Source organism: Asterias rubens, chromosome 22 (assembly GCF_902459465.1).
Source record: "Asterias rubens chromosome 22, eAstRub1.3, whole genome shotgun sequence".
In the NCBI taxonomy this organism is placed as follows: domain Eukaryota; kingdom Metazoa; phylum Echinodermata; class Asteroidea; order Forcipulatida; family Asteriidae; genus Asterias; species Asterias rubens.
The window spans coordinates 8,995,541-9,007,593 of record NC_047083.1 but is presented as its reverse complement, the minus strand read 5'-3'; the positions used below and the strand labels follow the sequence as shown (position 1 = coordinate 9,007,593).

Sequence of the window (12,053 nt, the reverse complement as noted above, 5' to 3'; positions counted from 1 at the left end):
GGTTTTTTAGAGAGAGGGGCGTGGGAAGAGATAGCTCCACCCAACCCCCGCGCTCGTCGGGTGGATTAAAAAAATGCTATGAAAAAATCAAAAATTCTTTTAAAAGTTAAACTGTAATAGTAAAGAACAAAGTAATACAATAAGATTTCTGCATAAAGACCTGAAAAGAGATTGCTATTATATATATTTATTTTGCGGAAAACTTTATAGACAAAACTTTAATGCGCCGTAATCTTGACCACGTGAGGGCGCGCTCAACCATTATTTTTGTATCAAAAAATATTTCTTTGCCCCTTATATATACAGAACGCATGAGGGCGGTATACAAAATGATAATGGTCCCCAAAAAGTAGTCAAAGCAGCAGCTGCCCCCGGAAAGTCGTTCCATATCCGCTCCCAAATGTAACTGAAATATCTCTATTTTTGAGCTATTTGGGAAGAACCAAAAGAGCAAAGATGGTGCGGCAACATAGGAACGTTTACATCAGCCTCAAGAACAGGGAGATCGGATTTCGAGGTCGAATACATGCTAGAAGAAATACTCTTCCATATTTCGCGGAAGAGATCGCTGCAACGTCTTCGACAGACAACAAAGTGAGGGTTGTTTTTTCCATCATAACATTTTCACAAACATAGTGCAACTGCAAGAAATCACTGTTTAATCTTATAATAACTGACTTGTTTCAGTTTTGCATCCTCTTTTCAGCATAGATTGAGAAATCTGTTGTATATTTCGTTTTAATACTAAATAATAATTAATAGAGGTTGTTTTCTGCTTTGTTGGATTTTCATTTTAGCGCTGTTTTATTTATAATTTATTCATTTGTTTACTATTATTATCAATTATTTTATGCATTTACTTGTATTTGTAATTGTATTTTGTACAAACACACTCATGAATGACACTAGAATATGTTCAGTTTCTTTCAATTCATGGTGTGGAAGGAATACCCACACCAAATGGGGAAAACCCACACAATCTTCCAGGTAGGGGTCTCGAATCTCGTTGTTAAAAATAAAGCAGAGTATACACTGCTCATTTTCAGGTAAAAATGAAATATTTGGCTGGGGAGAGAATTCTGGTATTTAAAATAATGGGATTCAGATTAGGTATTTTTTCACCACACCTTTTTTGTGATTGAAATGTGATCTTTAACTTTAATTTTATCTGGAATGTTTTGTTCACAACATTTTTTGATTGTTTCCTTTCCAAAAAGGCTTGCAACTTGCCAGGAACACCTCGCTGTACTTTCCTAGTCTCGTTTAGTCCCGACCACAAGCTGGTAGCCTCTTCTCACGTCGACCATTGCATTAACATTTCACGGTTGTCTACCGGCGAACACATTCAGACGTTGACTGGTCACCCAAGGAGTCCGTGGTGTGTGACCTTTCACCCTTCGTCGAATGAAATCCTTGCATCGGGATGTTTGGGCGGGGAGGTGCGAGTATGGGACTTGCAGGTAAGCCAATGTTGTGGCTACGGCTGTTGCTAAGACTGTTGCTAATGGCTTCCTATGCTTCAACACAGAACGTGACGATCAAACCTTAGCCACAGCCTCTAGTTCCAATATTACAACAAACTCAATTCTTGTTACTAATTAGTAATAATAATAATAATATGGATTTATAATGAGCACTTCTTGTAGGCCCCTAGTTAAATTAAACCCAATGTAAGTATTTAGTATAAGTGAACTAGTGTGTTTTAATTTTCTTTTGAAGTTGTCGATTGATGTTTTTATTATTGTACATGTCAGGTTATGAACCAAGGATGCCTTAAAAGTGAACTGTTTTAGAAAAAAAAATCCCAATCAGAAAAAAAACCCAAAATCAAATGCAAGGTTCCAGTCTGAGGTGTGGTTTTGAAACGGTGGTCCACAGAGGTGAAAGACAGGGAAAGAACCAACTTTGCCAACTTGATATACTTTTGAGTATTGATTCTCTTGGTTTATTTTTCCCATTATCACAGGGTAGCAGTGAAGTTTGGCAGTCAGACAATCATTCCATGATAGCATCTCTGTCCTTTCATCCACGGGATCAGGTTCTGGCAATTGCAACCAATGACCAAATTCTACTCTGGGACTGGCGGCAGCCAGTACCCTTTGCGTCAGTCATGATCTCGTCATCACAAGAGAAAGTCAGGTTAAAATATATACAGATCTTCTAAATTTGGAATCCTTACTTCAAAATTTCCATAAGATAGCAACATTTTATACAATTGTTCACTAGCATGACAATTGAGTACATGTGAAGCGCCTTGAGCGTTTCTCAGTGACAGCCGTTGGTCCCGTGTGTTGTGTAACGCATGTAAAAGAACCCAGTGCACTTATCGAAAAGAGAAGGGGTTCGCCCCGGTGTTCCTGGCTGTGACTGCTCAATGCACCGTAGCACCTTGTAAACCCTTATATGGTGCTAACTAATAGGGTCTCAAAATTCATCACTGCAGTAACCTATCTTTCTGAAAGTTTGTATAAAAAATACTCAGCGCCTTGAGTACCTTGTTTGGTAGATACGTGCGCATTATAAGACTTCAATATTATTATTATTATTATCACTATATGCCCGCTATTAAGAAGCCACTATTATTAATATTATGTACACATCAAGGAAAGTTTAACGGAAAACTATAAATTGATAATTATCATCATACTTTTGGGCAGAGTATACCTTGGATTTTTGAACCGTTTGATTGTTTTAATCCTTATAAGATGTAGAGTGTATACAATAAAACTAACCTGTTTGAATTTCATTTCAAAAAGAAGGAGGCATTTAGATTAAAACTGTCGAACGGTTAAAAAACCCAAAGGTTTACAATGCCTTAACGTCTTCACCACAGATAAAAATTTGATAAACTGTATGTTTTTTTTTTGTTCTACGCAGACTTGTGAGGTTCAGTCCGCTCGGTCAAAACCTCCTGACTGGAATTGCGAATGCTCCTGTTGATGAGGAACCAGAGCCAGAAAACCTGTAAGTGATAAACCCAATGTTCCCAGTAGATATTCGAATGCTGTTTCTCATTCAAGCAAATGGGACCAGTCTATTTTCCCTTTCAGCCTCGGTTTGGTGGCATTGACTTGTGCAGGAGAAAACAAGACAGTTGTATCGATAACAAGATGGTTCAATTTGCATCTTGCAATCCCATCTTGTTTTGTTAGCGCAACAAGATATAAACAACTTCACTGCGGTAATCAACAAGATGTTTCTTTTGGAGAAAAGAAAATAGTTTCTTTTTTGGAGAAAAGAAGTTCATTCTCACAATGAAACCTCAACAATGCCAAGACTATAAAAGTTTTTAAAGAAAGCACTAGAATTGATTGTTCTCTTTTGAGTAAGTATGCAATTCATTCAGCGTGAATCACAAAGCCTGCATTCCAAGTTGTTAAACGAACACTGTTCCAAGTGAAGTCCCTTGTCCACGACTCAGCCGATTTTAAAACGCCTAATTAAGAACTCGTCACCACTCTTTTTATTCCTTTAATTGACAGTTTTCGTTATTCATTTTGCAGACAACAGATCGACAGCAGAGAAAGCAGGCATCGGCTTTATGGAGTCTCTGACAATACAACACCATACCCAAGAACAATGCGCCTAGACCCTTGTCTCTCTAGAGCTTCTTCCTCGGGCCTCCCTCTGTCCCAAGGTTCTTCTCTGCCTCGGGAGCCAGAGAGACCAATGTCTCCGATTCAGAGTGAGACTCTCGAAGAGGCGAGGGAATACGCTGCGGCTGTAACCCTGACCGCTCTTGGATTAAGAAGAGTCAACCGTGAGAGCAGCCTCTCAAACAGTTTCTCGTGGTTCCACAGAGGTACTCGGAATGATCGAGTCCCACCGCAAGGAATGTATTACGGTGAAGATGAACCATATTTAATGCATCAGGCAGATGGTATAGCTCGCCAAGCAACTAGTAGCAGAAGTGGGATTGGCTCTCAGATAAGAGACCAGGGTGATGGAAGTGAGGAAGCAAGAATACACAGCGACAATGTGGGAAGAGTGCATGGAGAATGGTCCGACTTGGAAACCTCCGCCGAAAACGGTCAGGGCCATGGTGAGAGTCGCACTCGTGCTTCACAGGAGGAGTCAGGGAACTTTACATCCATGTATGTGAATATGGATGTCACAGGCGGAGATGAGATTAGAGTGGCGAGAACGTCATCGAATGTTCCTCAGGAGCACTCTGATGAGGCAAGGCAGCCTCTGCTACCACATGTAGGGAGGCTCCAACAACTACCCCCAGCCTCAAATCAAGAAAGCCCGGAACTAGAAGCTTCAGTGTCAGTGAGCTCGGACAATGATCAGGGAATCTCTGCTCTTACGTCTGATTCAAGACCTCTTGATTTAGCCTCAGGGAGCAGGCATTCAACTGCACCCTCCACAAGCTCACAACATGTCCTGGATAGTGAGAGCCAAAACGGCTCAACAAAGGATTGCCACTCACCGGAAGCAAAGCGTCACTGTCCGAACATGACTGAGCAAGACCAACCTGCAGGTCCTAGCAATCTAATACACCCTACCATTCAATCGTCAGGTCCCGCAGGGTCATCATCAAGTACAGGCAATAGATTGGTCAGGACAAGCCGTCAGAGGTTATCCTTTTCAGACGCAGAAGTGTCAAGTGGTCTCCAAGACGTTGGCCCGTCGTCAAGTTGTCATCGAATAACGTCAAGCGATGAGCGTACACTGAACAATGTAAACCAAAGATCAACTCGCCTCTCGTCGGAGGCTGTGGCGGTAGCGCAGGCCAGTCGCCCTTCTCGATCTGATTCAGAACCAACAAGAAGTGGAGGATCTGCCAACCAGAGAGGTCTGGTCACAACATCTACAGACTCGGAGTCGGACATGCAACCGGCTCTCCTCTCAGAAACTCTGTCATGTCCCCAGGCCGCTGTCGTCCAGCAGAGCGGTGTTGTAATGCGTGAGCAGCCTCGTGCTTACACAGCCCATCTTGGAACGATTCCCCTCACGGCGCCTCCAGACAGCACGTCAGATACTGATGCCTCGCCTCAATCAAGAGCGTCGTCCTCACTGAATAGTGCTTCTAATAGAACCATATCCTCTATGTTGAGTACCACGCACTCTGTAAATAGTACCCCACACTCGGTGAATAGCACCTCACACTCGGTTAATAGTACCTCGATGACTAGTACCTTAAACTTAGTGAACAGTACCTCCGACTCAGTCAGTAGGAGCTCCCACCTTGCCGCTAGCACAGCTCAACCTGCGAGTCGCGCCTCCCACCCAATAAGTAGCACCTCGCATTCGAGTGGACTAAATCTGCCGTCCCCTAGCTCTTCATCCTTGCGGACATTGTCGCATCCCGTCACTAGTATCAGCACCTCGTACAATATCCCGCCTTACGACGCATCTACAAACCAAAACAGGAATCCAGTTAGTTCCGAGTTGAACCCTTTAGATCTATCTGTAGCTCGAGGTAGCTCTGAGGGGTGTAATGTACCTCGCTCAAACGCGGACTCCAACTCGCCAAGAAATCTACCCCGGCAAAAGAACAATGTAGAAGCACCTCGTGAGGTCAATGCACATGTACCTCCTGTGAATGTTGAGCAGCTTCAAAGCTCTGAAACATCTGAAATAGCTAACCACCAAGAGGAGGAGGGCTCCGATCCCCAGGATGAGTACCGACCTAGAAATCTCGCCAGACGGGACGCTAGATTTTCCGCCAATATGTCTGAAGGAGATTCCCAAAACCCATTCAGGTTACGGTTCCAAGCGAGTCAGGGAATGGACCTATCAATGCACAATGCGAGACCGGTTACCAGACCACGTTACGCACCTCGCGCACCAACCTCCCAGGATATTGGTTCAAGAGGTCCGGCGTACATGCAAGAAGGAAGAGAGGAAACCCTTGCCGAACCAATCTCAGACTCTCTCTCTACTGTAAATCCGATGAATCCGGTTACTCAGTTTGATGGGTATTCCCGGTATCGTCGCTACAACTTGTGGCGGAGTCACCATGGGTCGAATCGGCAGCGCTTGCCCCAGGGGGATGTCGAACTCGGACCACCTGAATCACAAGGCGTCGCCCAGCCCACAGGTTGGTATAGACTAGTATTTACAGATTGGAAAATCCATTATGATGGGAAGGGGTTGTTATGTTGATCCCAACCTTTCACCAACATAATTAACAATTACTCTTCTGCACTCTATCTAATAAAAATAAATGACAGACAGAAGCTCCGGCCAAAATGTGAAAACAGTACTCCAACTTTCTTGTTAATTGCTCTTGTATTTATTTTCATAGGACCTCCGGGTGTAGCGTACGGAGCGCGACGTGTCGCCCCTCTCCATACTCGGAGACATCTTCACGTCGCTCTCTTGAACGCCCCGTCCCGGCAGCTGAACGAAACGGAGAGGATGGACATGCCAGCCAGAGTTCCTAGGAGAATTCTGAGGCAGTCTCGACAAGGACCGCTACGCTCTCAACTTGGGTAAGATCCAGCAATGATATTCAATCAAAACGTGGTGTCCTTTATCAATTAGAAATTGCCTTAGTGTCCTTTCTAAATAGAAGAACAGTACCAATACTCATAGAAGAACAGTACAAATACTCGGAAGCCAAAAGTCCAATTAAATCAGATACATTGTCATACAACTAAACTTCAGATTTCTTCTAAATTTTTGGCAGGTCAGCATTTTGGAATTTTTGCTAGTTACCCTAGAAGAAACACTCCCAAAAACTCATGTACACCGCTTTTTATCCTTGGGGGAACTCGTGTCCAGTACATCCTGTTCCAGAACAGTTTGGTTTATGCTGGCATTGTGTTATGAAAAACAAAATACAGTTTGGCTAAATCTAAATGCAAAATCAAAAACACACAAAACACAAGGTATTTGCTGTCAGTGACCGTCACTCATGCTTCTCCTATTCCTAAGTTGTTGACATTACCTGGTGAAGAGCGCCCTCTCTTGGTGAATTGCAGATAGTCTAAAGTTTCCCATTAAAGTCTTATCATATTTTTGTATGTGGCCTTTAGGAGAAACCAGTTCTCAGCACATCATCACCAACCAAGAAACAGTATTTTCGACGAGACATACCATCCACCCCCTCCTGTAGTCCATGCAGCTATCAACAGAACCATCGCCAGTAAGTCTCACACCCTTTATACCAGTAATACTAATGCATAGCATACTGTTATTGGTACCAGACTATTTCTACCTCTTAGCCTCACTCTGATAGTATTGACGAGTGAAAGAAATGTTCCTGCGAAAAGTTTAACTCTCTACTTATTTCAGATTTTGAATGGTTGAAACTTTTTTTGAGGTGTATCAAATTTGTTCCTATAATGATCACCAACATTATTGTTATTTTATTTCTCTCGAACAACACAACAAAAAGACTGCTAAATGCAACAAATTCAGTCAAAGAATGACAGATTTCGTCAAATATAACTACCATTTGGTGGTGCATATTGTTGCGTTTAGCATCGTTAGGGATGTAAGACAAACATCAATAATGGTTTTCTTTCAGGTGCGTTTGCCGGTCGCGGGGAGACAGCTGTGGCCAACAATATTGGAAGTACCACCTTCAGGTTACAGTGGTGGGACTTCTCAGAGTTTGAACTCCCAGATATTAATGACGGTAAATCTTTTTCTTTTATCCCCCCAAAAGAGTGATTACCAGATGTATACTTCCCTTTAAAGGCACCGGTTACTTTGTTAATTGTCAAAGACTAAGCTTATCAAAGACCAGTATTCTCACTTGGTATATCCCAACATATGCATACAATAACAAATCTGTAAGTCGTCAACGAAGTTGCAAGAGAATAATGAAAGAAAAAACACCCTTGTTGAACAAATGTGTGTGCTTTCAGATGCATTATAAAAGGCTTCAGGCCTGAAGTCTTTTAATATTTTGGGTGAGATAATTGCCTCTTTTTCAAAAACTGCGCTACTTTAGTGGGAGCCGTTATTCACAATGTTTTATACAGCTCTGCATTGCTATTTACCTAGTAAGTTTTTATGCCAACAATTATTTTGAGTAATTACCAATAGTGTCCAGTGCCCTTTAAGGTATTGAAGTGGGTTTTACCGGTGAAACTTGTTGTTTTTCTTCAGCCGATCATAACGTTATCGTACCCCACTGCAAGCTCTACAACGACGCAAGCTGCGATATCTCCCAAGACAGCCGTTACCTAGCAACCTTCGTCCCGAGTCCTCTCGGTTTTCCTGACGACGGAGTTCTTGCCATATACTCCCTCATGCCTCATAACTTTGGGGACGTGCTCCACACAAAAAGCTTTGGTGAGTATAGTTTTCCTTCTGTGTTGTTTTCTGCAGTAAGTGCCACCAACAAGGCAAAAGCTCATGACCGAAATTTGGTTTTTATTGTGATCCAGAAAGATTTTTATAAAGTAGAACATCAGGGGTGGATTTCACAAATAATAATAATAATAATAGTAAGACTTGTAATGCGCACGTATCCACCCTGCTGGGTGTTCAAGGCGCAGACAAAGAGTTAAGACTAGTCTTATCTTGAGTTAGGACGAGTCACTCATCTTAAGGAGGACTAGCCTTAAGTTTTAATCACTCCTAAAAGAGTCCTAGGACTGGTCCTTAGTTACAAAAGTTAAACAGAATTATGCTTAAGCTTAATTATGCTTACAAGAATAAGGTTACCAACCAAAATACAATGTCACATTGTACAACTTGTGGCTGGTATTCTGCTCATTATTGCTGATTTTTAAAGCAGTATTTTCTGCATAAAATTGGGCCCCGGAGCATGCAGTATTCAAGGGATTACCTTAAAGGAATGCAACTTTGTATAGAACTTACAAGACAAGAAAACTTTAACCTTCAATGTTTTTTGTTAATTTGTTATTTTTGTTTTTTCATTTAGGTCCCAATGCCATCACAGTATCTATATCTCCTTTGAGTGGTTTCGTGATGGTCGGTCTGGCATCCCGTAAACTACACCTTCATATGTCATCTAAACAGGTACTGTACACCAGTCTAAAAGTGTTTACTGAATTGTTTGCATTTATGAATTGGAAGAAAAAGGGGAAAAAGGGAAGAATTATTGCTTAGCAAATTTCTAAGCTAAGCCCAAAAAAATTCGAACCCAGTCACAACAAAGTTAACTTCATGGCACTCTGGCAGGTAGAGTTACTTCTACTAAGCAAGTTTTTCTCTGCTTAGCAAATTATATTGTGCTTACAAACATGTTTTGGAACTGGGTTGAAGTTTGTTCATAAAGCTGCTACGCAAGTAAGAAAGCGTGGGACTGGAACCCACCCTCTGCTGATCAAAAACACTTGAGTCCAGTGTGTAAAACCACTCGGCCACAACACACAGTGACAAGACTGGGACTTGAACCCACACTCTGCTGATCAGAAACACCAGAGCTTGAGTCCAGTGTTCTTATCGCAAGGAAATGAATGATGAAAAATTGACTGTACATATTGAGTTTTTTGTCTTCTTTGAATTTCAGCTTATTGGTATGATCTATAAACTCCACAAGGAAGGAGCAGGAGAGGAGTCCTTACTTCACGTCTGCGACGTCGATCATACATGCAGCGAGACCGAACGACGTCATCACGTCAGTGTAAATACAGTGAAATGGATCCCTCAACCCGGTAGAGGGCTGGTGTATGGAACCAACAGAGGAGACCTGCGGATTTGCTCCCCATCGTAAGTCCACAAAGGGGGTGGAGCTAGCATGGTCAGAACAGGGATGAGATTGTTCAGACTTTTTGCTGAATTCAGACTTTTTATGTCGGCCTGGTGAAGAAAATCAGGCAATATTTGTTTCCACAAATAAAGAAATCCTGCTCATTGGTCTACTTCTCTTGTGCTTTGGATACTGTTTCCAAAAGCTCCTTGTAATCTATAGCCCCAGTGGTTACCAATAGGTAGAAATGTCATCATTTCAACAAACCTTTGAATTTGTATCCAAGTTTCAGACTTTTTCGTTAGTAATGACTCTCATCCCTGTCAGAAGAGGGGGGTTTCTAGAGTTTATAAAGAAGGCGGGGTGGGAGAGGCTGATGAGTGTTTGAGACATTGAGGTCTAATAAATAAATTGAAATAAGAAAGGGGCGGAGCCATTGTGGTAAAAGAGGGGGATCCTTTGGTTGTGTGCAGAGGGGCGGAGTTTAAAAGACCCTTGCAGGTACAAATTTATACCCCTGCGTGAAGAGAATCAATTAGAGTAAGGTGTCTGGCTCAAGGATACAAGTGTCATGACCAGGACTCGAACCCACACTCTGATGACTTAACCACACGATCAAGAATTTGTTGCTCTTAACCCCTCGGCCATTTCATCCATACATGTATATGTTTTTGCCGCTTTTACAGGAGTTTCACATCACCAGATGACTTCTCCGCCGACCAAAGCTACCAGCTTGACTCCCTATCCCATGATGACTACCCAAGGCATGATCTGGTCCATCGACGACGCAGCTACATGTACATGTATCAAGAGCTCGGACTTAGAGGTCTCGGCCTTCACCCACCGACCTCCTCCTCCTCCTCACCATCATCTGCTGCACCGGAGAGACGGGCTAGAGGAACGCAGACACCACAGAGGGCGCTGTTCAGCACCGCTACGCAGACGGACGATCAAGGATCACCATGAAGGGAAGGGTGACTTGTCAAAAAAAAAATGTCAAACACAAAAGTATGCTTAAAGGCACTGGACACCTTTGGTCGATAGTGTATGCCACTAACTGAGTCACAGCATCCTCATGTGTTACAAGAACAAAATCCAAACATAAGGAGAAATGAACGGAATTGGCTTGATGGCCAGTCTAATCCTAGACTTGATTCAGTCGATTGAGTGTCTGCCGCTAACTGAGTCACAACATCCTCATGCGACACAAGAACTAAATCCACACACAAGGAGAAATAAACAGTAAATGACTTAATGGCCAGTCTAATCCAAGACTTGATTCAGTTGATAGAGTGTCTGCCGCTAAGTGAGTCACAGCATACTCATGTGGTACAATAACTAAATACACACACACAAGGAGAAAAAAAAGAGTAAATGGCTTGATGGCCAGTCTAATCCTAGACTTGATTCAGTTGATAGAGTGTCTGCCGCTAACTGAGTCACAGCATACTCATGTGGTACAATAACTAAATACACACACACAAGGAGAAAAAAGGAGTAAATGACTTGATGGCCAGTCTAGTCCTAGACTTGATTGAGTCTGTAGAGTGTCTGCTACAGCTGTTTCATAACATACATGTACCCATGCGATGCAAGAACCAAATCCATTTACACAAGGAGTAATGAACAGTAAATGACTTGATGGCCAGTCTAATAATTTGAACCTTAAAAGTTATTCTTTCTCATTTAAATTCTGGTCTTGTTAAAGCAAATGCTAAGCATAATTGGTAACCAGCATAAATTACCATGTTATGTAAACAGCTGGCGACTGGTGCCCTGATTTTTCCTTGATGACGAGAAGTATTAATGTTGAAAGAAAGCTGCTGAGGAGAAGACGTTTACAGAGGCCCGGCAAAAAAGTAAATTTTATCACATTTTAGTTAGTAACCTTGTTACTGTGCTCATTAATGCAAATCTAAGAATTCATGGATAGATTGTATTTAGCTGTCAAATTATGTGTGTATCCTGCCGGCAAAGCAAGCCGAAGGGGCATATTATAGTCTGCCTTGTTTTGATCATTTTTTAAGGACAAATTTTGTTGTCGGTGGTGTTTTTTGGGCGGTGGATTTTACACTTAATGTGTTTTTTTTTCCTGTGCTGACAGTAACCACTATGATATTAAGTTAGAAAGATAACAAAGATGTATGGTTAAAGAAGTATCAATGTTTACAAAAAAAAAGAGAATTTTGCATCAGTGAAATTTCCTGAGCGTGATGCTTACTTAAAGTAAAACTAAACTTAAAGAAACAAAGCAATATTTGTTAAATATTAATGCAAACCATATTTTAATTTTTTCTAGTAAAAGAAACCGATGAAATAAGTTTTTGGTGTGTATTGTATGTAAAATTGGTGCTTTTAGGCTTATGTTTTTTTCTCTTTCAATTGTTACAAAATGTAGCAGAAATATTAGTTTTAATTTTTATCCCTGCATGAA

The 12,053-nt window shown here is 41.7% G+C and overlaps 1 protein-coding gene across 1 annotated transcript; it reads left to right on the top strand.

The window, feature by feature from the left end:
• The first annotated feature begins 349 nt into the window (after window positions 1-349).
• LOC117305142 (activating molecule in BECN1-regulated autophagy protein 1-like) lies at window positions 350-12,053 on the top strand. The gene is made up of 12 exons (XM_033789923.1): window positions 350-594; window positions 1,218-1,460; window positions 1,967-2,139; window positions 2,878-2,964; window positions 3,504-6,046; window positions 6,254-6,440; window positions 6,987-7,096; window positions 7,481-7,591; window positions 8,068-8,253; window positions 8,849-8,946; window positions 9,440-9,639; window positions 10,306-12,053. Exons 1-12 carry the CDS (start codon window positions 457-459, stop codon window positions 10,583-10,585), a joined length of 4,356 nt encoding a protein of 1,451 aa, XP_033645814.1. The 5' UTR covers window positions 350-456; the 3' UTR covers window positions 10,586-12,053.